Source organism: Haliotis rufescens, unplaced genomic scaffold (genome assembly GCF_023055435.1).
Source record: "Haliotis rufescens isolate VD_foot unplaced genomic scaffold, xgHalRufe1.0.p SCAF_1, whole genome shotgun sequence".
NCBI lineage: Eukaryota > Metazoa > Mollusca > Gastropoda > Lepetellida > Haliotidae > Haliotis > Haliotis rufescens.
Window position 1 is genome coordinate 26,386,683 of NW_025963779.1, and position 27,160 is coordinate 26,413,842.

The window sequence follows — 27,160 nt, forward strand, 5'->3', positions numbered from 1 at the left end:
TGGTTTCATACATGGAGAGTTGAGCTTGCTATTCCTGCATGAGTTATGTCCCTTGGTTTCATTGTTTCAGATTCTTAGATGATTTGTTTTGTTTGTTGATTAATGCAGCACCCAGCAATTTTGTAGCTTTATGACGGCGGCTTGTACATAATCATGTGTGGACCAAACAATCCAGTGATTGCATTACATGACCGTCGAGCCAATGCGATACAATGATCTATATTTAACAAAGTCACTGAGCCTGTCCTCCTGATCCATGTAGTCAGTTTTTACAATAAAATGTTGCTGGGGACTTATATTTCTTGATATTTCTAAGATCAGGCATTTAGAAAGAAAATCACCCAACCTGATTTCACAGTAGTGGTTTTGCATAAGATTTGAATCCAGAAGCATAAGCTCTACCATCACTGAAGACGGGAGTCAGATATCTCAACGTGTTCAAGAAGTCATTGATTAAGATTTACAGTTTTCTTAGAATGACTGAGTTTTTCTTAACACTGATTTATCCACAAGCTATAGATATTATTATGTGTTAATACTTTTAGAACAAACTATAAGCCAAAGAGCTTCAGATCTGAATGAAAAAACTGAGCTTAAATTACTGCAATGTTTCATCTTTATTTCCTCATCAGATTGAAGTGATTGCCTCAACGTGGATCGAGCGGCAGAAGGCTGGGGGAGAGTACAGTCAGCGAGCAGCGTCCCGAAACAAACACGTGGTGGTCTGCTCCAGCGTCCTCAACGTCGAGGCCATCATGGATTTCCTCAACGAGTTCTATGCCCACCCAAAACTAGAGGTACGCATGTATTGCTTGTAGCTGTTCTCAGATGTGCCACTAGTCAACCACCAGTGGTTTCTGAAGCTGCCATTATCCTTCAAGTCAATCCCTTACTTCTTGCTGTTCTGTTCATTTAATGATAAAAATGTAACGAAGTGACAAATTATTAGATACATAAGCTTATGGTAAGTTGTGTCAGGAAGATGTTTGTTTGACGTTATCTTTCAAATATCTGGCAATAAGTAACACTTGACAAATAATTCATATTGGATTCAACACTTTCAGCATGGGTATGATCTGTTATTAACAAATTAATTCACTCTTGATACCTTATCTACTGTCTTTTCCCTTGACACTTTCATGCTCTTTGGGAGCTAACTAATGTTTTCTGTGGTTCCTGATGGGTTTACTATTTAGTGTAAAACAGCTGGAAAACACTGTTAGTATAAGACCAGTCCAATTGTAAGCTTCATGTGAAGTGACAAAGAAATACTGCTTAGCGCAAAATGGGAATTTACTCTGCATAAAAGCCCAAAAGTGACATGTGCCTGAAATAGACCTATTCTTGGTCCCAGTTGGATTTTACACAGCTGTTTGATTAAAAAGGCCTTACAATTTTTTCTTGGTTTACAAATCCACCGACTTAACAATAAAAAATTCAGAAAAAAATTAAGTTGGAATGACAACACCGATGGTAAAGATCTTTTTGACAATAAAACAAATCTCGAGGATTTTTGTATGGATGAACTTTTTCCAACACTAAATTGTCCTACTGTTCCAAATCAAACTTTAAGATGATTAGAAATTCATGTACAGTATTTTTGTATTTTTTTAATCAAACACTTTTTGGATGGGATAAAAAACAAAAGCAGACTACAGAATAAATACACTTGTGTTCAACCATTTTAATGTTTTGAATGCATAAATAGATAGTAATGATTAATAAAGTCTGCAATTTTCTCCTTTTTAACAGAAAACCAAAGTGAGGAAGTAATGGAGTTTTTATAATACTTTGCTTTTGGGAAGAATGGCTTGGGATGTACTCTCTATAGAAACAGGCCTAACGAGACCCACCTACCATGACAGATTTAACAAGCATTAGCATCTAGGCTTAAAATTTCCCATTTATTTGAACTGTTGGAACACATGGAATGTTTGCATCTTGTTGAAACCACTAAAATAGGATGGTATTTTTGGATGTGAAATTTTCTATTCTGTAAATAAGGGCCACACAAATTTGCCATGAATTCATTTTTTGGAATGAAATACTGTAATGTGGTACAGTCCTGGTTAGGGCCCGTTTCGGTGTTGTCTGTGGGGTCACGATGAGCCAAGTCATACACATCGCAGGATTCTAGGCGGATGGTTTTGAATCCAAATTGGCCTGATTATCTTGGTTTGTCTGCCCCGTACCTGTGCTTGTGGATTTCACTAAGGTGGTAAACCTCTTAGAAATGATCTCTAAGCTTGAATATGACACAGTGTGTGAAATACTGTTCACAACAGAGTTACACCCAATTCTCCCATTCTTTCCTCGGAGCCATTATTGTTTTGACATGTTTTTTAACAAGCATGAGGCAGCCTAAATCTGTTTCTCTGTAGCCAGTTTCCTTATTAGTCGTACACTATATTCTCCTACTATAGGGACACAGCTGGTCCAGTGATCTAAGGCTTCACGTTCACTTTAATAATGATCCTTCATGTAGCAACATACCTGTGCTTGCGGATTTCAACAAAATGCCTACAATATTGTAAGGCATTCTACCTACATTAAGCTGACACACCTTAGAACTGAATACAGTTCATCTCTTGCTACTTCCCCATTTAACAGACCACTACATTTACACAGTGTAAGATATCCACAACAACAACAAAACCCATCCATAAAATCAACATGTCTTTTGATTGCTTCAACCTTCAAAATCATCTAGGGGCCCTCGGGTAGTCTAGTGGTTAAAGCGTTTGCTTGTCACGCCGAGGACCCGGGTTCGATTCCCGATATGGGTACAATGTGTGAAGCCTATTCCTGGTGTACCCCGCCATGATATTGCTGGAATATAGCTAAAAGCGGCTGCAAACCAAACTCACTCACTCACTCACTCACTCACTCACTCACTCACTCACTCACTCACTCACTCACTCACTCACTCACTCACTCACTCACTCACTCACTCACTCACTCACTCACTCAAAATCATCTGCAAGATGTGTCTGGAATAAATCTAAACATTTCAGTTCTTCCTTTCCACAGTCTATTACCTCCTAAACATTGGAGGCTCAGATTTGGATGCCTTGTTCTTGTTTACACTGTGATGTTGAGTTTCTGTTACTAACACTCTTGTAACACCCTCGATTAGCCAGAGTATAGATTGTCCATTCTACAATAAGTACCCAGGAGCCATTCTCTTCCATAACTTGGTTTTGTGCACGATTAAAATAGAACAACGCTAAAAATAGCAGCCTAGTAAAGTAACTGGAACAAGAGAGTGAACTTCTGTGCTAAGTTTAGAGACAGGAGGGATGGTGATGTCACCTCCGAAGGGTTCTCTCTAGGAATTTTCTGAAATGGGCCCTTTATATGAAAATTTCAAATATTCCAGAGGTACGCCCATACAGCACAATGTTAAAATGCACCATTGTATTTGAAACTGTGGGCCTTTTTTTAAATTTAGGGGCTAAAAACACAAGGCACCACCCTAGAATTATCCTTGCTTCCGAAACCATAGCGAATAGGTCCAGGGAATTTATCTTAATAGAATGGAGATATATGCCCTGGACAGTCGAAGATGCTCTTGTGATGATGTCTGCTTCATTATGTGGTGTTCATGGAAGCGTTTGTTTCATGCAGCCATGAGTCCGGTATGTATGATGCACCTGTAGCGCCATCAGGTCATTGTTGTAGTTGATGATGGTCCCGGCTTGTGTGTATCACACTAAACAATACATTCAGAGTTGAGCAACTTTGATGTGTTGAAGTCATATTTGATTGAGGATTCAAAATTTATGGCAGGTATCTTATCCTGCAGATATTTACAATTCAACTGTGCTGACGTCATGACATCGTGATTGTGTGCTGCATGTTGTTGTCTTGTAGCTTCGTCTTCATTCTTGTGGTTTTACAGTCTTAGCCATTGGGCATCTTTGAATTTAAGTAACAGTTAAGTTTTCAGGATTTGCATTATGATATTGCAGTTAATGTCCATGCAGCTTTAATTGTTACGATATATGTCAGTCATTAGAAATAGTCCCCTTAGGAAATATGCCACAAATATGAGACACTGCTAGAATCATATAATGTTTCCAAGTATTACATATCTAACAGAGACCACATGAATGAAAATAGGCCATTTTCTCAGCTCTCATTAAATGTGTTTCTTGGAACAGAAAAATCCTGTGGTGATTCCAGGTTAGGCCAGGTCCCTAGCAGCATTTGCTGTTTGTAAGAGGCGGCCTAGAGACTGTGTGTCACCGTTCATATATACCGTATAATAATCCCTGGCTTGCCTGGGCCAGATTGAATATTTACAGTCAGCCATCATACAACTAAAATATTGCTGTGTCAGTGATTGACATGGCCACTTGTCCATTAGTCTATTCGTCCAGGACTACTGAAAATGTACAGGGACTACGCTATCTTAAAGAATCTAGTTATTCTCCATAAAACACCAGTCTGAAATCAATAATTAATGTTTAGGGTCCTTGCAGACAATATAAGGTCTTGTAAAGTAATGAAATGGTCTAGTGTACTGTACATTTTGATAAATTTAAGAGCCTCGAATAAATCAATGATCATGTGGACAGTGGTCATGTTGATGGATGAAATGACCGACACCCATAACTGCTCTTGATGGGCTGTAGGTACAATGAATGTTGTGGGTCCCTCGGGACGCAATATATTCTTTCTCTGAATCCAATCTCAACATTTGTGAGTACTGGACACACATTTGTGCGTCACATAAAACCCTGTGTGTGACCAATAGTGTGTACCCTTGTGAGTGTGCATCACATAAAACCCTGTGTGTGACCAATAGTGTGTACCCTTGTGACCCTTGTGAGTGAGGCATTAAGCAACCGGAACACTATATGTTGTCATCCACCCTGATGCCAGCATGGGATGGAGGAAGTGTGCGTGATGTTTGTCACCTGTTGCAGGAGCGCGCCTCTGCTATCCCTAGTTCAGAGGTCAGTGGGCACGATGATGTGTACACTAATCAGTGTAAGACCCCTCAAATATGTTGTAGTCATGACGCCTGTTTTATAAATGATATTTCCCATACATAAGAAAACTGCCTGATGCATGATCTCGTTGAGACACATGACAGGACAGTTCCCCTCAAATATGTTGTAGTCATGATGCCTGTTTGATAAATGATATTTCCCATACATAAGAAAACTGCCTGATGCATGATCTCGTTGAGACACATGACCATTAAGACAGGACAGTTCCCCTCAAATATTTTGTAGTCATGACGCCTGTTTCATAAATAATATTTCCCATACATAAGAAAACTGCCTGATGCATGATCTCGTTGAGACACATGACCATTAAGACAGGACAGTTCCCCTCAAATATTTTGTAGTCATGACGCCTGTTTCATAAATAATATTTCCCATACATAAGAAAACTGCCTGATGCATGATCTCGTTGAGACACGGGACCATTAAGACAGGACAGTTCTCCTAAAATATGTTGTAGTCATGACGCCTTTGAAGACAGAGAAAACCTTGCAAATATGTTTGTAGTTATGATGCCTTTTTTTATTAATGTTTATCATGTTGTTGATATTTATATCCCATGTGTATGAAAACTTGCATGATGCATGATTTTGTTTTTGCTGTTTTTTTGGATGATATGTCTTGTATGGGTGAATGCATGACATGTGCATGATGTTCATGGCCGCATCAGCTGTGATCCAGTCATTGAGGCTATCACCGTAAGCACCGTGGGGGAATCCGGGTTAGAATCGGTTACCAGCAGCATGTGCTGGTCTTAAAAGGTGTCTTACTAGAAGAGCAGGTGGTTAGACTCTGTGACTTGGTCGACAGCGTGTCAACGTACCGGACAGCATTGATCATTGCCCATCATATTAAACACTGGAAAGTCTGGTTTATTGAGGAGGTGGCATGGGTGGCCCAGTTGCTGCCAGGAAGCCATGTTTATTGTTCGAATCCCATATTCACCTATCTTCCCGAGGCAAGAGAGTTAACTCACTTTAAGAGTCCAGTTTCCACCCTTGCCGAACTAGGCTGGAATTCCTCGGCTCGATCGTAGTGCCACCAGTGGCTGCTACGAGTTAAGTCCCTTCTCTGCCTCTCCTATGGACCAATCAGATTCCACCTCTCGTATCACTTGCATTTGCTTCAAACAAAATGGCGGCACCCAGTCACAACAATCTGATCGACAATCAAGATCCTTATTGTGAGAAAACGGGTCATACATAGCGAAGTTCATCAAATCACGTGAGAACCTTCATTAAAAACGTGAAAAGATTTGGAAAATATCTGTGCAAATCCTGCAATCGACCGAAATCTGCATGACAGCAACTTTATTATGTTTTGTGTTTGTAATTACAAGATTGTAGATTCTTCAACCTCATTACTTTTAGGGAGGTCGGGTAGCCTAGTGGTTAAGGCATTTACTCGTCACGCCGAAGACCTGGGTTCAATTCTCAACATGGGTACAATGTGTGAAGCCCATTTCTGGTGTCCCCTGCCATGACATTGCTGGAATATTGCTAAAAGTGGGGTAAAACCATACTCATTCATTAACTCATAACTGTTAAACAGAAATCACTCAAAACTAACTGGGATTTTGAGTTAGGTCAGGTGACATTTACCCACTGCTTGTCATAGGGGCAACAGACCCATGAAGATCCAGGGTAGAATAGGTCCTCAGCAACCTGTTCTTGCCGTAAAAGGCGACTATGATTGTCGTAATAGGTGACTAACGGGATCAGATGGTCAGGCTCGCTGACATGGTTGATGCATGTCATTGTGTGGATCGATGCTCATGATATCAATCACTGGATTGTCTGGTCCAGACTCAATTATTTACAGACCGATGTCATATACCTGGGATATTGCTGAGTGCGGCGTTAAACAACAAACAAACATCATAGGGGCAACATGGGTGGATCAGCTTTTTAGAGACTGCCGCAGTGCTGCTTTAATATATGGCAGACTTGTTCTCATGCCAGGTAATAGTTCTGTTTGAAAAGGTGAAAAGTTATACATGAACATGATTAACCTTTCAACAGGACTCTCTTGAATTTATAAATGTAAAATTACACTTTTTGAATAATGAAGTAGATATAGTTTTAATAATGGTGTAGATAAAAACAGGAAGTAATTAATTTAGCACTTTGTTTGCTAGAATCTTTCCATGTTAAGGACATTTTTTCTAACATTTTGTTTGCTAGAGGATGCCTGGACACAAGCACCGCCAGGTGACAAGTCTGTCCTCCCTTGTGTTACAAAGTAATCCATACCCTACGACATACTCTGACCTTGTCACCTTTGACTTGTGCTTTACCTTTGACCTAGATGTGTTTTCAACAGTGTACATTGGCTTTAATGATGCATAGTCCTTTCCTTTGGTTAAAGTATGATGGTCTACGTCCTGCCTGGATTAAAGAACTGCAACCCTCCTCCATTCCACTCCACTCGGCCCCGCCAGCTCTACTCTGCTCCACTCCTCTCCACCCAGCCATGCCCACTCCACTCCACTCCACTCCACACCACTCCACACCGCTCCATTCCACTTCGCCCCACTTTACCTCACTCCGCCATACACCACTCCACTCCACTCCACTCCACTCCACTCCACTCCACTCCACTCCACTCCACTCCATCCAACACACCCATGTCTCACTGTAAAACATGTCAATTTGGGAAGTATTTGCAACATCTGTGATCAGTAATTGTGTGTTAGCTCTACAGCTCACCCACCCACATGTGCACTGCAGCATCAACCCCTATGTGTTCCCCTCACTCCCTCACTCCCTCACCCCCTCACAATTACATCACATTAACTGCACCAATTTAGGTTAAAGAAAGTGAAGATAATATCTGTCTTTTGTCGTTAAATGCATTAAGTCTCTCAATTGCAGTTTTCTGTTGGCAGCTGTCAGACATGTTTTTCCATATGTATGCACTTTCTCACAGTTCTTGTGCATGTTCATCCATATACTATATATATGCATGTAAATGTTGTACAGGGATTTATCTTGGATTCCAAACCAATTCCAAGCAAACTGTGCAAAACTGGATTTTTTAAAACTTATTGTTCTCAAATATAGAGATACTTTCACATTCAATATGTGTATTTACATTTAATTCAATAATGACTCTTCCTCTTTATTAGTCCTAGTATCAGTGAAATACAAGTCAACTCCACAAGGCCATATATCTGTTGTAACTATATTAACATGAATTAGGAATTTTAATGACAATTGCTGCAGAATATCAACCTCTTTGCAGTTCGAGATAGACCCCTGTAATGCTGTAGTTTTCATATGTAGAATAATTTGCAGTGATATTCAAACTTGAGTTATTATCTGGTTATATTACTGTTACTGCATATATATTAGACAGGCATGTACAGAGGACCTAGTGCTATGTAGGCTACATGCAATGTGGTGTTAGTTTTTGTGTTTTATTAATATTCTTCTCATGTGGTGAGATTCTCAATTTAAATGTTGAACAATATTGCTGCTTAAAATAAAACACTGTCTCATGACGTTTTTTCCATGAGTTATTAATTAATTTTAGTCAGTGAATGTATGTGGCAGATCAGATGCTCATATTGATGTCAACATGGATTTTAAGAGGAAATTAAAGGTATAATTTATTTAGTTTGGGCCGAGAAACCTGTTCCATGACACGATCTTAGTGCTGCAACTGTCTTTAGACTATGCTTAAACACAGACTTACAACAGTCTTAATGCTGAGAATGCTTTGTGGAATGAGACCCATCACAAATGAAAAAGCAAAAGCAATACATTGTTCAAACAGGAAGTCAGTCTTGTGTTTTGTCTTATATGTTATAGATTCAAAACCATAGAAAATCTCATGAAAATAAGCACACTTCATCAGACTTGAGGGGCAGTTTGGGTAGTCTAGAGGTTCGCTCATCACGCCAAAAACCCAAGTTTGATTCCCCACATGGGTACAACATGTGAAGCCCGATTTTGATGTCCCCTGCCGTGATATTGCTGGAATATTGCTCATAGCGGCGTACAACCATCCTCACTCACTCACTCACTCACTCACTCAGACTTGAACAAGGAATAGTGAACATCACATCACTTGCTTCATAACAGTGTTAGTACCTACACCGAAACGCCACATTCATTGTAATAAGGTTGTTGTACATCCATAGACCTATCTCCCTTGTTCATCATACCAACTGCTAAATGTCACTTAAAGACTTATTGCACTCTTGTTTGTGTACATCCAGTCTTAATAAGTAAGGTTTGTGGTCATTCACATTTGCACATCTGGCATGTCTCAGTATGTAGGTGCTACCAAGCAGAGAGTAGTATGAACTTGATGTGGCATGGTCGTTTATATGGACCTGAGCTGAGCATCTTCTGTAATATGAGAGATAAAAAGAAATTCAAATTTAGTGTATAATTAATGAAAGCAGATTTCCACATGTTAAAGGAAGTGCGTCATTTCTTTTCTTCAGAATATGTAATTACCGACTTGTTCCTCAAAACTGTAGCTTCTAAGTCTTAAATGGCATGTCAGAAATACTGTTACAGAAGTTCTGCAAATTTAATGTTCTTTCTTTTGGAGGATATCTGTAATATTAACCAGTTGATCTGCCAATAGGACCCTAGTGCCTGGGCACATCAAGGGAGGTAACTTTGTGTGACACTATGTAACATTAAAACTATGACACAGTGTTATGTATCTTCTGTCTTCAGCTGTTCTATTTGTGATGTTACGAATGAGGGGTGAAATCCCAACTATTTTGCTGTGTAAAGTTTGGTTTTAAATTCTTGAAGGAGTTGAACTAAGGGAGATAACTCTCTGCCACAGGAACATATGGTGATACTGCTGAGCCCTAGGGAGCTGGACAACAGCATGCAGGTTATACTGAAGGACCCCAAGTGGACCCACAGGGTCATCTACATGAGGGGCAGTCCACTCAAAGACTTGGATCTCAAGCGATGCCGGTAATGTTTTAGTCAGCAGGAACTGCATTGACAAACAGGACATATCATTTTGTTGGTAGTGATCCCACTGTTTCCCACAAAACTGATAACTAACTACAGAAGGCCCTGTTGGGATTCCGGGTTAGAACTGGTCCCCAGTAACCTATGCTGGTTGTAAGAGTGACTTAATGGATTGGGTGGTCGGACTCAGTGACTTGGTAGTTATTGTATCATATCTTGTATTATTTACAGGCCATCGGCATATAGCTGGAATTTTGTTGAGTGGAGTGTTATACAACAAACGCTCATAGGCTGAAATTTAAGGTCAAGACCTTGGATTATGAAATAAAAATATATAATAACATGTCATGGTGATCGTCGACATCTTGACCAGATTTTGAACATCATTCCCAGGATAAAGATTGCATTTGAACAAATTTTATTTACCTCAAGATGGAGAAATCACCGGAGCTCCTATCATAAACGTGCACAGTACTCAAGATGTATCAACTTTTTTAATTTGGAAATATTTCACATTTTTCTTGCTTTTGAAAACTCATTTTAGGATCCATCAAGCTGATGCCTGTTTTTTCCTGGCCCCAAGATCTGCCGTCAACAAAGCCAAAGCGGTATGTTCATAATTGTAGCAAAGAAATGATGATTGTACTTTAAATGGTAGTTTCATCAGATTTTGTACATTTCCTATGATAAATTAGAACAAAGAAGTTTCATCATCATCATCATCATCATCATCATCATCATCATCATCTGCAGCTGTCAGTATACATTCAATATAGTCACACCACTGAGAGAGACCGTTGTGACACTCTTTTAATTTGACTGTGCACACTATTATTATTAATACTTACTCAAATAGAGTTGAACTTAAGATGCATTGATTATATAAAACAATGTTAAATTGGAATTGTTTTGAACTGTGGCGTTACAACAAAGAGTTTTAACATCATTATCACATTAGATTATCAATAGTTTCAACAGAGATAATAGAAAGCTGATATTCAAAACCTTTTTGGCCATTACTAAAGGTGAAGCTACTTTCAGTATATATATAATATTGCGACAGAGTTGGATCATACACTATCAATACATATACAGTCAAGTCTCATTAATTCAACACTCGTTAATCCGACAATTGGCTTTATCCGACACAAATGATGGGAACCGATTAAATCAGTGCTATTTAGACCCCGTTAATCTGACAGTCTCGCACTCCGACTCCGACACCTCTAATTTGCAATGAATTGTTGAAATCACTCATTCATCAGTCTCGTTAATCCAACATAGTGATCAGCGTACTCCATGGTCATCTGCCCGTGAGTACACAGCTCCGTGTTTTGATGCGAGACGAGTTGACGAGCAGCTACATATTTCAACGGCTGCAGATAAACCTGCTTAACAATAAACAATTACTGCTTTAAATAAACAAAACAGGATTAATCACATGCCTAGATTACCTCAATCTCATTAAAATCAGATACAAGTTCTCACTACCACTGAGGACATCCCATTACAGGTCACGTCAGAACGACATTTCGCGAACTTTGACCAATTTCATCGACCAATGAAATTACTAACATCAAGTCGATATCAGCCACTACGAGAGCAGCTTTCTTAAGCATTGCAGCACTAGTTTCAAATTGGCGACTTCCATTCCAGACTATGCTTTAAATAGTATTTTGAATCAGTCATACAGTCCGTAACAGTACTTTTGTTTTAAACTTTAGAGGTTGCATAATTCCTAAACATATTCCGCTAACTATGTAACACAACAATAGGAATATTTCCTTTTTTATTACAACATGTTTGAGTTATCTATCGATCACGAATGTTGATACTACCTAATTTTGTTTATCCGACATACTCGCTAATCTGACATCATCATATGCAACCAACAATGTCGGATTGACGGGACTTGACTGTATAATATTGCAATAGAGTTGGATAATACACTACCCCTAGTTGTCCAACATGTTGCTTTATGTGGATGAATACATCTTGTACATGGACTACATGTTCCGTGTCTATGAAAGATTTTGTCAACTTTCAGGATCAACACACAATTCTCCGGTCGTGGGCAGTTAAAGACTTTGCACCCAACTGTAAGCAGTACATCCAGCTCTTCAAAGCCAAGAACAAGATGCATGTCAAGTTTGCTGGTGGGTTCATTCTAATATTAGTAGTAGAGGTGTGTAGATTTACTTGATCAACTTTGTACTGTCTCCGTGGTCTAATGGTAGAGCGTCCGCCCGGAGGTCCGGGGTTCGATCCCCAGCCCCGTCATACCAAAAGACGTTAAAAGATGGTACTTGTTGTTTCCCTGTCTGGCGCTCGGCATGAAGGGGCAAAAACAAGGACTGGTCGGCTCGGAGTCAGTATACTGTGTCTGAGTGGGGTATTCATGTTAAACTGCGGCATGGTATCTCACTGTGCTAGCACTATAAATCGACATCAGTCCGGACTAGTAAAAGCAGCCACACACACACACACACATACATGTGCATTCACGTCACTATATAAGTGCAATAATCTTGGACGCGATGTTAAACCCCATTTCACCTCACCTACTTGATCAACTTTGTACCGTGATACACAGTGAACCAAGTCACCGATCTTGATCACCCTATTCATGACCTCTTTTGACCAGCACAGGTTGTTGTGGACCTATTCTAGTCCAGAATCCCCTGGAATAGCTATGCTATATATAAGGGCTGGGACAAGTCCAAATTTACTACCCAGGTACCCACCCCTCTATTACCCAACCCTACCCAGGTACCCTCTGTATAGGTCTCAAGAGATAGGTACAAAATGTCCAATTGGGAAATGTTTGACCATACTCCTGCAAAAATGTATTTAGATACAGGCATAAAATGATCTGGTCATACATACACTGAAGTTGACAGAAGTTTTATCTTTATGCAAACATATAAAGTCAGATGGAATGTGTGCATAGTCGGAAACAAATGTGAACATTTGTCACTTTTAGTGTAACCATAGAGTTCTAGATAAATTTGCCATTAAACAATATAATCATGTGACTAACCACGGGTCCGGGTAGTCCTGTGGGCACCCAGATCCTACTCACTACCCACCCGACCCAAGTACCTGAGTTACCCGTCCCAGCCCTACTGTATATACTGTTAATCTTGAAATTAATGCGTCTCCAAATTAAAATGACTGCTGACCCCCTAGCCAAAAATTGCGACTCTCCCCAACCGGTTATCTCCCAAAACCCCTACATCCCATTTCCCCTACAACCCAGTTCCCCTACAATTAGTTAAAACAACACGCGGCATTTACCTGTCTGGCATTATGAACTCACCTAAAGGAGAGATTAAGGTCTGGAGTAGAGGTAGTAGAAATGAAAAGGGTAGAGCTTTAGGGGATTAGGGTACTTAAAGGAAAGTTAAGAAGAAAAAAAAATTAATGTAAGTGTAATGAAAGATGCCTGTATGATGAGAAGACATTTTTTAGAAATTACAAACAACAATAGGAAGAAACAATTATTACACTGAGAAACTGAGATGAGACGATTTACAGTTGAGATGAAAAATGAACATTTTGTTATAATGTATTATGAATTTTGAAAAATGAACATTTTATTATAATGTATTATGAATTTTGAAAAATGAACCTTTTATTATAATGTATTATGAATTTGAATAATATCGTAATCGTAATTAAATATTTATCTCAATCTATTCGAGTTTCTTGGGTTGTTCCATTGTATGAAATAGGTAACAGACTAGGGATTAGCAGTGCCATGGACCGTGAACTTTGTTGTCTTAAGCTGTAGGGGAAATGGGATGTAGGGGTTTTGGGAGGTTACCCCCCAACCCCATCCCCAGTGGAATGATACATATCCTTACCTTAATCCAATCAAACAGCAAATAGCACCACTTATTAGCACTGAGTAGAGCACTTCCATAAAAACAATAAACAGTTTATATGTTTACTCTGTTGACTGGCATTAAGGAAGTTCAAAGGCAATAAAATAATTGAATCAACAACAGTTCACTGATTGGTATGCGGAGAAGGTGTCAACAAGCTTGACACAAGTTGGTAGAACTCTTGACCCCAGCAGTGATAACTCACCGGATGCCCATTGTGTAATTCCTATTCTTTGAATAACATTGTTATATACTTGTTACAACTGATGCTCATTAAACAGTGTTTGTGTTTATATTCAAGTGGGTATTTCCGCTATCCAAAGTGTGCAGTGAGGCCGTCTTATTGTTGATAGTCATTTGGGGACATAAATGTGAAGTTATTAATGCGAGCAAAGACCGCTCACATTTTTCGAATTTATTTCATGCTCACGTTAATATCAAGATTTACAGTATACTGTTTGATTGTTTCAGAGCACTTAGTGTGTGAGGATGAGTTCAAGTACGCCCTCCTAGCCAACAACTGTCTGTACCCCGGCCTGTCCACCCTGGTCTCACTCCTGGTGCATACCTCCAGTGGCATGTGAGTCTACTACATACTCCCACGTCACACAGCAACAGGGGTTGCATTGTTTAGGAATGGTGCTGTCCCTCCGTCACATTTTGTTTCCGGAGCAGAACTCAAAAATCATATCTTAACCAAACTTGGCACATAGATAGGTCTAGTGGAGAACTGCTGCCTTTTGATAGTTCAGGATTTGTGAAAAAAATATTTTTTGAGTTTCCATGGCAATGTCTTTGACTGAAAATGGTGGAAGTGCTCATTTCTGGATCAGATCTTGAAAACCATACAATATTTCATCACCAAATTTGGCACATAGATAGGTCTAGTCATAAACTGGTGCCTTTTGATAGTTCAGGATTTGTAAAAGAATTACTATTTGAGTCACCATAACAATGACTGACTGAAAATGGCGGATGTGCTCATTTCTGGATCAGATCTTGAAAACTATACAATATTTCTTCACCAAATTTGGCACATAGATAGGTCTAGTCGTAAACTGGTGCCTTTTGATAGTTCAGGATTTGTAAAAGAATTACTATTTGAGTCACCATAACAATGACTGACTGAAAATGGCGGATGTGCTCAAATCCGGATCAGATCTTGAAAACTGACAATATTTCTTGCCTTGCACACCACCGGATATGCCATTGGCAGGGGATATGAGTATTTTGTGCTTGATATTTCAAGGGACTAACTAACTAGGATTCTAAACTAATTCATAATGCCCTTTGCAAGCAAATTGGCAAAATTATTATTTGTTTAAAATTGGATCAATATTGCTTTTTAATTAATTCCAAAGTATTTTAACATTTACTTTCGCACTGCATTCAGTGCAATAATGTAAGACTAAGCATTAAAGCCTCGTCCTCATTATTGCAGATCACCTCTACAAAGTCATAACATTAGGTATACTGTATTAACATGAACAGGGAAATGTTAAATTCCAATTTGGTTACTTTTATGGAAATGTTTTGGGCCAAATATCAACCCCTGAGTTAGTCTAGATTAATCCTTGATAGTATTTACAGGGTTAGAAAGATTTTGGATTACGTTGTGAGGAAGATGAGCAGTTGATGATGTTGCATGTGTTGCAGCGAGGGGGACATCGCCTCGGAGACGTGGCAGCAGGTGTACGGGCGTCATGCAGGTAACGAGATCTACCACATCCAGGTGCAGAAGAGCATCTTCTTCAGTCAGTACAGCGGGACGAAGTTCACTGAGGCCTCCGCTGATGCACACCAGAGGTCAGTTTCCTAATACAGAAATGAGAAAATGGATGGTCTGTTCATTTAAGCTGCTTCTAGCTATCGACCGGCAATATCATGGCAGGGGAAACCTAGAATGTGCTTCTCATACTGTACCCATGCCAGGAATCTAATCTAATTCAGAAACCACTTGGCTACCCAAAGCAACCAATTAAACAACATGGATACCTTTGACATTGGGACCGCCTCTGTGGTCTGGTGGTAGAGTGCCCTCCCAGAGAGCAGAAAGTCTGGGGTTCGATCCCAAGCCGCATCATACCGATAGACGTTAAAAGATGGTACTTGTTGTTACCCTGTTTAGCACTCGGCATTAAGGGGCAAAAACAAGGACTGGTCGGCTCGGAGTCAGTATGCTGTGTCTGAGTGGGGTATTCATGTTAAACTGTGGCATGGTATCTCAGTGGACTAGCACTTTAATTCGGCATCAGTCCGGACTAGTACCAGCAGCCGCACCCACGTGGTTATATATGTGAAATAATCTTGGCCACGATGTTAAACCACATTTCACTTCACTTCACTTTGACATTGGAGGGTACAGATTGATGGTGTCAACTTTAAAGTTAACTGTCCCAGATGACATGCCTATAACTAATTTACCCGTGAATATTCCGGGGTTGAATAGGTCTTCAGCAACCCATGCTTGCCGTAAAAGGTGACTATGCTTGTCGTAAAAGGCGACTAACGGGATCGGGTGGTCAGGCTCGCTGACTTGGTTGATGCATGGCATCGATCCCAATTGCGTGGCTCGATGCTCATGGTAATAATCACTGGTTTGTCTGGTCCAGACTCGATTATTTACAGACCGCCGTCATATAGCTGGAATATTGCTGAGTGCGGCGTTAAACAACAAACCAACCCCAAAAAATATAACTAATTTATTAACGAATATGAAAACAAGCAGTTCTACATCAGCACAAACTTTCAGCATGTGCTGCAACACATTGTTCAGTTATGTTTTATCACATAGTTTCAGGAATTTATTATTTTACCATATCCTGACTTATACTAATTTCCTTCTGCGTGTGATATTTCCCAACAGCTAAGGCATCAGTGTATCTGTTCACATAATGTATCGTAAGATTCAGAAATTCTGTGTATTTGATTCAAAATGGGGGAAAATTTAATGTGGAAATGATCTACGGAATTCTTGTTTTTTTAATATGTGAAATATCAACCTTATCCTGTAAATTGGTATTTGCCTTACTAAAGACTTGAGTGCCGTTGTTCAAAATGCTACGACTCTCGTAAGTCTATGTTAAGGTATGGGAGCTACGATCACCTTAACGCTAAGATCGCTTCGTACAACGACACCTTTGTAAATACCAGTTAACTGATACTAGGGTGATATTTCTCATATTATAAAACCCTCATGATGAAACCACTATAATCTGCTCAGTACTCTTGTTTAGTTTCAATCCAGTCTACTATAAGTTTAATTTAAGTCTGTTGATTTGATTATTAGAAGAAGAAAAAGTTTGTCATGAAGCCCTTATACAGAACCATATACACACAGCAAATAGATAATACAATACATGGATACACAAATACATAAATACAAACTCACAAGGACTCTGTCAGTTCATTACAACTGAGTGTCAAATTTTCATAAGCATATTCTAAGTAATGTGATAAATCTTTTAATGAATGTTTATTGTTAGTGCCCAAAGTTGACTGAAGGGTATTTAAGCTAGGGTATTTCCAGAATTTTTCTGGCAGATAAATTTCCTAAGATTTTCATAATATAACAAATCAATAGAAAGTGGAATTTGTCCTCTATACCGTATTTGCAAACTGGACATATTTTTTAGTGTTCTACCGGGGGCACGGGTGGCCCACTCGTCCAACTAGTAAGGCGCCACAATTCTCTGTGCAGAGTTGTGTCCCTTTGGCACTCCAGAAACCTATGATTGTAGGTTTGCCCCAACAATGTTTCTTGGTTTGTCAGCACCATACCTGTGCTCGTGGGTTTCACCGAAGTGGTAAATATCTTAGACCTGCCTCACTTCAGGCTTTCCTCCCACATTAAGCTGACATGCTGTGATATAACTGGAATATTGCTCAAAGTGGTGTTAAACACAACTCACTCACTCACTCTTAGTGTACTATCAATGGCCAAATATCTGATGAGCAGTACACCAGCAGTGGGACGATACTGAAACATGTTGGGAATAAAGCCCCCAGCAGCATGGTACCAACAGGGACATTAGACACTTGCCATTCAGTGTTTTTTAGAGATTACTTTTCATATTCTATATAAGTTCGCCTGTGTCTCTCAGGTTCGGTGTGGCTCTGCTGGCCGTCCTGGACCCGACAGAGAAGGAGCCCAAGCTGTTGCTGAACCCCGGCCCCAAGCACATCCTGAAGAAGACGGACTACTGCTTCTACATGAGCGTCACCAAGGAGGAGTACTCCCGTATCAATCCGGAGGCCGTGGAACAAGAGGTGCCCAAGTCAGAGAGAGTTGCCAAGAACCTGGGTACTTACATACAATTCTCAGATAGTCCTAGTCAGCTGTCCGTTTTCTGAACTCCAAAACTGTTAAATAAACTTTCTATATAGATCAGTCTAGTGGTGAACTGGTGCCTTTTGATGATTTGGGATTTTTATATATTTTTGTTTTATTTCTTTCATGATGACAAGTTTCCGGAGCAGTACTCCAAAACTGTTGAATTTTCTAGATGAAACTTGCTATACAGATCAGTCTAGGGGTGAACTGGTCTTGAAATTGTTCTTAGGTAGTACAGGTGGACCACTTGTCTAAGGCACCACAGTTCCCTGTGTAAAGTTGCATCCCTTAGGCAGGCTAAAATCCTAGAATCATGGGTTGGATTCCTGGAATTGCCTTGACTAAGATTCTTGGATTGTAAGCACCATTCTGATTGTTCTTAAGAATTCCTCCCTCATTAATCTGACATGCTGTGATAAATTATGATACTGTTACAAAGCAGCGTTAAACACAAATCTACTTTTCTTCCACATTAAGCTGCTGTGCCTGACATTACTGAGATTCTGTTAGTGACGTTCAATCCAGCTCACTCACTCACTCTCTGGGATTATGCCCCTGAATGAGGTAGATAATCTTGAATCTTGACAATTTCAATCCTCCTTCATCAGAACAAATAGCACTGGCCCTACAGAAGTACCAGAAGGAGGAGGAGGAGGATGACGATGGCGAGAGTGTGTTCGACACCATCACCAGCCTAATGGGCCAGGAGATAACAAAACTCATTCATAACAAGAAAGAGAACAAAAACAACAATGAAAGCAGTGATGACTTTATACATGTGGAGAAGACTCCTGATGTTATTAACATCAATGCAACACCACAGGATACACTGGATGGTGTGTCCCACCGGACAGGCTCCGGCAAGGTACTGCAGTTCTACAGTGACATGGGACAGGAGAGGTGAGCTTCAACACCAACAGACTTGGCAGAAGTGTCTTTTGATATCAAATATATCAACACAAGTTGATAAAACATTCTGAGGCTTGCCGAGGATTTTTGCCACTTATATCAACGAGTGTTAATATATTTCATATCAAAAGACACGAGGGTGAGATTTTATTTATCATCCAACATCATTCTTCCAACTTTTTTAATTTGTAGACAATAATTAGCAGTGTCTTCAGTGTAAAAAGTACTGCTTACAGCTTCAGTAGCAGAGCCATTAGTGTTGTCATTTGATTGTGACGTCATGGTTACCAGTGATGTCACAATGGTCTGCAAAGTATTGCGATGCAATTTCATTGCAGCGATATCTGCAGTGTAGTATCTACAGTGATGATATGGCTTGATCTCACCCAACAGATATCTCCTGTGGGAGCCAGTTTTGGATGTTAAAGAAAAATAACAATCATTTCAAGAAAGGTTAACTAATATCAGTTCAAGCTAGAAAGTTTTTTTATGTAAAAAGAAAACAATATGGTGATGACCTACAGAGCAAAGGATATGACATCAGCTGTAAAACTGCAAGGAATATGTTTGTAGTGATTATGTAATCAACAGTAAGTTGATCAGGTCAATATGCATCTGTCTGTTGAGTATGATGTTATATTGTTTGATAGGCATTGCTTAGAAGTTGATGGATGACAAAGTAGACACAATTTATGGATAACAACTTCTTTAATACCGTAGAGGCGACGTTTCGGTATAGATCCTTATACCGTTGTCAAGCAGGACTGATTAGGTTGAAGTTGTGATCCATTAATTGTGTCTACTTAATGATGTTGTTGTTTATGTATACTATTCACCTAAATTAATAAAAACATCAACATTGTACTCATTTGGTATTTAGCTTAAATTTGAAATCGACCAACTGAATTTACAAAGTCAAAAGTTTGTATGCTGATGATTGATACTGAACTTAGCTAGTGTCCAGACTGGAGCTTTAACAAACATTATGGATTTAGAACGATTGTCCTCACTAGTCCTCAGTCTGTAGCCAGTCCTGCTTGAACAAGACAAAAATGTTAACTATGTTTACATTTTACATCCACTTATTTTCAGTTTAATTTTGTTGCAAATTAATGCATTGAGAAAAGGTTCAGAATTAAAGCCTCAGATGCTGACTAGCATTACTGGATTTTTCCTTGTCCTCAGCACAGCTTAGTAGTTTCTGGCTACTGGACTAGTAGTTTCTGTCTAGTGGACTAGTAGTTTCTGGCTAGTGGACTAGTAGTTTCTGTCTAGTGGACTAGTAGTTTCTGGCTAGTGGACTAGTAGTTTCTGTCTAGTGGACTAGTAGTTTCAGTCTAGTGGACTAGTAGTTTCTGTCTAGTGGACTAGTAGTTTCTGTCTAGTGGACTAGTAGTTTCAGTCTAGTGGACTAGTAGTTTCTGGCTAGTGGACTAGTAGTTTCTGTCTAGTGGACTAGTAGTTTCTGTCTAGTGGACTAGTAGTTTTCAAAGGTTGTAGGGTTGTATGTAAACACAGACCAACCTATCAGCTCTTATAAGGGTGATCAACAGACACATGATGATGGCTGCAACACATACCACCAGTGTTCGAAATACCTGCCTGCCCGACCGTCCGAGACGGGTTGATTTCAACTCGGGCTGCCAGATTTTCAAATCCCCCTGCCCGACGGTCGGGTTATATTTCATATGTGAAAATATTCAAAATATTTCCCGATGATAAGCATTAATTCACATGTAAAGATGAATGATAAAATGTAACCAAAAAGAAACCCCGTTAGCTTATCCTGAGAAACATATGATTATAGTGGGCAGGCAGGTTTTGGTCAGGGCGGGCAAGTATTTCAGCTAGCCAGTCCTGTGGTCTGGCTGAAATTTTTGGGAGTTTCATACCCTGATACCACCAGTTGAGCACAAAATACAGGAGGATTTCTGGTAATCATTCCTTGCATATTTTGTTCGCATTATTCTGACTCAATAAAGTCTGTTTCAGGTTTACAATAGGTGTTCCTCCTATTACGATGTACGTTGGGTCTCGGCGAACACTGTGTCATATTGTCGAGGGGTCAAGGCCATTCTGCTGCCTTAAGTGGGGAACTGTGAGTTTCTTTCATTTGCTCCATAACATGATATAAAACCCATTCTTTAGCAAACCAACCTCTGTGTGGAGGCCACCCTTAAACAAACCCACCTCTATAACAACCCCATCCTTTAACAAACCCACCTCTATAACAACCCCATCCTTTAACAAAACCACCTCTATAACAACCCCATCTTTTAACAAACCCACCTCTATAACAACCCCATCCTTTAACAAAACCACCTCTATAACAACCCCATCCTTTAACAAAACCACCTCTATAACAACCCCATCCTTTAACAAAACCACCTCTATAACAACCCCATCCTTTAACAAAACCACCTTTATAACAACCCCATCCTTTAACAAAACCACCTCTATAACAACCCCATTCTTTAACAAACCCACCTCTATAACAACCCCATCCTTTAACAAACCCACCTCTATAACAACCCCACCCTTTAACCTCTATAACAACCCCATCCTTTAACAAACCCACCTCTATAACATCCCCATCCTTTAACCTCTATAACAACCCTATCCTTTAACAAACCCACCTCTACAACAACCCCACCCTTTAACCTCTATAACAACCCCATTCTTGAACAAACCCACCTCTATAACGACCCCATCCTTGAACCTCTATAACAACCCCATCGTTGAACAAACCAACCTCTATAACATCCCCATCCTTTAACCTCTATAACAACCCTATCCTTTAACAAACCCACCTCTATAACAACCCCATCCTTTAACCTCTATAACAACCACATCCTTTAACCTCTATAACAACCCCATCCTTGAACAAACCCAAAGACTGATCACTGATCCTCCAGCTGTATGTTCATGATTTCACTGTTCAGGCTCAGTTGTAACCCCATGACAGACAGTGTCCATCAGTATTTTTAAAGAGAGAATAGGTCCACATCAGACCCATGCTTGTTGTAAAGGAGACCTAATTTGAGGATCTGTTCTCACTGTGTGTCCTGGCAGAATATTTGTCATCGTATCCCATCATTGTGTGACTTATTGCTCACACTGTCAACCACTGGTTTGCCTGAGCAGGATGTTAACAATATTTGAATATTGCTAACTGTGGCTTAAGGCATCATTTCTTCCCACCTTCAGCTGCCACTTCCTAGTGTCCCCACACATTTCTGCTACAAGCCTCTGTTCTCTTCGCCACATGGGTACAAAATGTAATTATGTGACTGGAAATTGTAAATATTCCAACGCATCTGTGCTGTTTCAGTCGTGTGAGCACTGTAGCTACAAGACGGCCAATGACGATCGCTGGCACAATCAACTGATCATCCTGGCTGCAGAGCAGGCCAGTAGCGGCATCTACCACTTCATCGTCCCGCTGCGGTCCAACTTCATCAGCATGAATGGCCTTAGCCCGATCATCCTCCTTGTTGAAGAAGAGTAAGTAGATTGCACTCCAACTCTTAGTGAAATACAAGATACATGTACCTTACCTGAAAGAATCTGTACTTAAATGTAAAGAAAGAGTGAGTGAGTGAGTACGGTTTTACGCCGCTTTTAGCAATATTCCAGCAATATCACGGCGGGGGACACCAGAAATGGGCTTCACACATTGTACCCATGTCGGGAATCGAACCCGGGTCTTCGGCGTGACGAGCGAACGCTTTAACCACTAGGCTACCCGACCGCCCCTGTAAAGAAAGACCAGACCATTCTATTTACAGACAAGTCTATCCTGAGCACTTATTGTATATTTAGCTCACATGACTGAAAGTCAAATGAGCTTATGTCATGGCTGTAAACATATTCTCAGAACCCACTAGACCATTGAAACTGACACTGATACCAATGATGACACCTCAATTTGCTCACAAGCTTCAAATCCAATTTTCAATATGGCCACCATGGTATCTATATTTTTGGTCAATTTGTTACCATTACTCAGCCATTCTAAAATAAGTCGAACAGTATGGAATTTGGTGTATATGTTGTGTGTTTTATGCCATTGCAGCCAGATTATTGATTTAGCATTAAAATCATTTTATAATGCCAGTGATTTCAGACCTCCAATATAGTTGTTTTTGTACAAGCTACTGTCTGTCATTTGATTGTGTCAGTTTTTATTGTCGGTCATCCGATATGTGGGTTCAACCTTGACAGCTAAAAGCATTGGCTGTTGAGAAATAAATATTAGGGGACACAGGTGGCACAGTCGTCTAGGGAGAGTTGCGCTCCTTAGGTGTGCCAGAATCCTGTGTTTGTGGATTATGTTTCTAGGCTGTGTTTTGGTGGGTTCGTGTATTTACTGGTATGTTTCTTTGTACAACAAAAAGTGTCTGCACCTTACACATGCTTGTGGGTTTCACCAAATGCACATGTCTAAGACTTGCATCGCTTCATGCTTTCCACCCACAACAAACGTAGACGCTGTGATCTAATTTTTTTTTAATTTCAAAGTAGAGTTTAAACACAACTCACTCACTCAAATTAATATTGCCTTTGGCATAATGTATGTGATGATGTTTATTTCAGACCCAGCAAAATATTTCTTGAGACAATATCAAAATTTCCGTTAGTGTACTGGATGAAGGGACGGATTACAAGGTACGTATCGTTGTGCTGTTTGCCCTGATGTGATCAGAGTACCTCCCCAGTATATAAAGCCGGGTGCAGATAAAAACTATTGCAATATTTTGTGACAAATCTTTGCACAAAAAGTCAAACAAGGGAATCACTTGTACTCATCCCTTATTACAATATTTATATTTTCGTCATTTCCACGTAAACCAGTCTGAAAACCATTTGTAAATTTTGCCACAAAACAAACCACCTCTGTGGTTTAGTGGATAAAGCATCTGGCTGGAGAGCGGAAGGTCGGTGATTCCAATCCCAGCCACTGGTACTCAACATTATTAAAGGGTTAAAACAGGACTGGCTGGCTCAGAGCCAGTATGCTGTGCTTGAGGCATGGTATCTCAGCGTTTGTTTGGTTGTTTTTTGTTTAACGCCGCACTCAGCAATTTTCCAGCTTTATGACGGCGGTCTGTGTAAATAATCGAGTCTGGACCAGACAATCCAGTGATTGATATCATTGGGATCAATGACATGCATAAACCAAGTCAGCGAGCCTGACCACCCAGTCCCGTTAGTCGCCTCTTCAACAAGCATAGTCGCCTTTTACAGCAAGCATGGGTTGCTGAAGACCTATTCTACCCCGTATCTTCACAGGTCGGTATCTCTGTGGGTTAGGACTATCAAACCTGGTATAAGTCTGGACTACAAGTACCATAATCTTGAAAGTGACCTTAAACCCCATTTCACCTCACCTAACCTCCACAAGTCATCTGATAGCTGTTTCACATGTTTGAGCAATAGTCATAGAAATACATGTACAAGACATATTTGATTAATTCTTATTTATTTCCCACACCCTCACTTGTCTTTTCCAAATTGTTTCAGTGTTGATGACTTGCTGCAAGCTGGTATCAACAAAGCCAGCCACCTGGTGGTGGTGAACAGAACTCCCAACCAGAAGGAAGGGGAGGAAACTCTGTGTGACGCTCAGACCATTGTGGCTGTGCAGACCATATTCAGGTATGGAGACCGTCCACAAAAGTAAAACAGAGACATGGTCAAATAATGGCACTTTTATCAGTCTCTGTGTTTAATGTCTTGACTCTTAAGTATTTCATGCTGTTATGTCCGACTAGCATATGTGGATTATATCGCTTGTTATGGTGTGTTTTCCCGTTCGCACGTTCTTGTCGGGGCAGTGTTATAGAACCTATCTCACATTCTTTTTGCTCTATCAACTATCTCCGTAATACAGCTCCTCTAGACTGTTAGCTCTGTGATAGAGAATGATGTGGCAGGGGTAATCACGTGATCAGGTCGTGTTAGGGCTGGGACGATTCACCGATACATCGATGTATCACGATACATTACAGTTCGATACGACTATCGATTCGTGGGTCTATGTATCGATACAAAACGATACACAGCTGATATACTACGAGTATCAAAACGTATTTGCCGCTGTTTACATCGTCCGTTTTGTTCCAACGCAGTCAGTAAAGAAAATCAAGCGATGATACAAGGACAAATATGATTGGTTGATTTTCGTAGTACGACCAATCAAATGACTCGTATTAGTTTCAGCCTTCAAACATGGCGACTGGCTTTCCGGCCAAGAAGCATCGAGTCCCCAGACACCGTAGGCCGGTTTACCGGCCAAGTCGTAGTCACGTCAAAATAGTATATATTTTTATGGACCTACCTGTAATATCATTCATTTATTAAATCTATCACATTTCATAATGTCTGAAATACATATTCCAATTCAATTTATCATTTTTTATCGATAAATTAAAAAAATATTCACTAATATTCCTGCGATGTTATTGAAATACGGGTCCACATCGAACATGTCAAAGAGCAAAATAAAGACGTTTTAAACAAATCTTTAAATATATTATACAAAGTAATAAATGATATCAACAAAAATATATTACATCTAAGTTATTATTTCCATCTTTTCGTGCTATCGCGTGTAATGTAAGTCAAATGACATCTCGGCTTTCGTCGCCTTGAATTCTCGGCTCGGACACAATGTTGGATGCAAAAATATATGCATGAAAAATCTTTGTCACAGCTCGTAACCTAGCACGATACGTTCACGAAGTTCCATATTTTTAATATATATCGTGATTTCCTGCTTAAAACGTTCAGAATAGCACGATTTAACAAAACATCTTTCGCCAAATTCTGAAATCAAACACGAGCTTGGTATCACAGCTGTAATTTGATTGGCTGCCTTAGGTCAAGTGCTCAAAATTGTCAAATCACGAAACTTGTAGCAGATTTCGTCAAGAAAGCGTCATTAGAAACCAATTTTAATCCAACGAAATCGCTTGTTATAACTACGGAAAAAAACAGTCGATGTTACGAGAATTTAGATGAAGGAATAAGCTTTCCAGCGATGTGTCATATGCCATTCTTAGAAGAACGTTTTATTCATACGAAGCCTCGAAAACGGGGGTATTTCTTCATGTTACTGAGCGGACAGCCGCTGTTATCGGGAAATGGGTGATGACAGAAACTATTCATAATTCTTTTTTTAAAATGATTTTCCAATTACGTAAACAATGAAAATAAAACAGAAATAGGTAAGTGGATTTTATGAATTCTTATATTTGCCGAAAATCGTCAAGTTTTCCCTTCCTTGGTCCTTAATCTGGATGTTAACAACGTGTTAGCTTACATTTTTTATTTACAACCAACTTAATTAAGTTGTAAATGCATTATTTTAAATAATGTGAAAAACATAACTTTCATATTTATAAACCATAGGATCAGACCTTTCAAATGGTGTATAACATGTAGTGGCAAATATATTTTACAAGCAGATATTTTCTTTGATAAATGTTGGCTTCATCTATCACACAAGAGTCTCTGGGAACTTGGTGTCCCAGCAGTAAACACTTCTGGTTGACTGGTGTTGAAAGAGTTAATGTTCAGACATCAGTTAAACATGTCTGACTTTGTGATTTACTAATTAGTGTGATGTTGATTATTCAAGTTCAGAGTTTCAGGCAATTTGCCTTTCATTGATCATTGTGAGAAAATCACAAACCAGTGGTTGTTTTTACCAAATAGTTCTGCTGTTCAGATGACATTTAGAATGCATTTTTATTGCAGAAAATCCAGGTATTTAGTCAGGCGCCTTAACTCAGGTGTTTTGAGTCTTGCTATTGAGTGACATGTGCTGTGTTTGACACATGTTCTGAAGGAAAATTTGAGTTATTTGATGAGAACTATTTTACATTAAACTTTCATCATCTTCCACCAGCTTGTGACATTATTTTTTGTATCGTATCGTACGTATCGTATCGTGACCCCACTATCGTGATACGTATCGTATCGTGACCTTGTGTATCGTCCCAGCCCTAGGTCGTGTAGGTCGCTATGCATGGGATTACAGTACGTGACCTATTTGTTTGGGTCATG

General features: G+C 39.7%; 1 protein-coding gene across 3 annotated transcripts in view; it reads left to right on the forward strand.

The window, feature by feature from the left end:
* LOC124131699 (potassium channel subfamily T member 2-like) overlaps positions 1-27,160 on the forward strand; it is a 67,817-nt gene that overhangs the window by 29,973 nt on the left and 10,684 nt on the right. The window contains exons 11-23 of one of the 3 annotated variants that reach the window (XM_046495150.2): positions 633-797; positions 1,753-1,761; positions 9,825-9,961; positions 10,506-10,569; positions 12,009-12,117; positions 14,320-14,428; positions 15,505-15,654; positions 17,952-18,151; positions 18,790-19,081; positions 21,083-21,188; positions 22,422-22,594; positions 23,687-23,758; positions 24,614-24,748. In XM_046495150.2, the coding sequence (XP_046351106.2) occupies positions 633-797; positions 1,753-1,761; positions 9,825-9,961; positions 10,506-10,569; positions 12,009-12,117; positions 14,320-14,428; positions 15,505-15,654; positions 17,952-18,151; positions 18,790-19,081; positions 21,083-21,188; positions 22,422-22,594; positions 23,687-23,758; positions 24,614-24,748 (1,721 nt within the window). Of the gene's footprint in view, positions 1-632; positions 798-1,752; positions 1,762-7,198; positions 7,226-9,824; positions 9,962-10,505; positions 10,570-12,008; positions 12,118-14,319; positions 14,429-15,504; positions 15,655-17,951; positions 18,152-18,789; positions 19,082-21,082; positions 21,189-22,421; positions 22,595-23,686; positions 23,759-24,613; positions 24,749-27,160 lie in introns of all 3 variants that reach the window. The other 2 variants (XM_048393886.1, XM_046495153.2) reach the window with 2 other exon arrangements.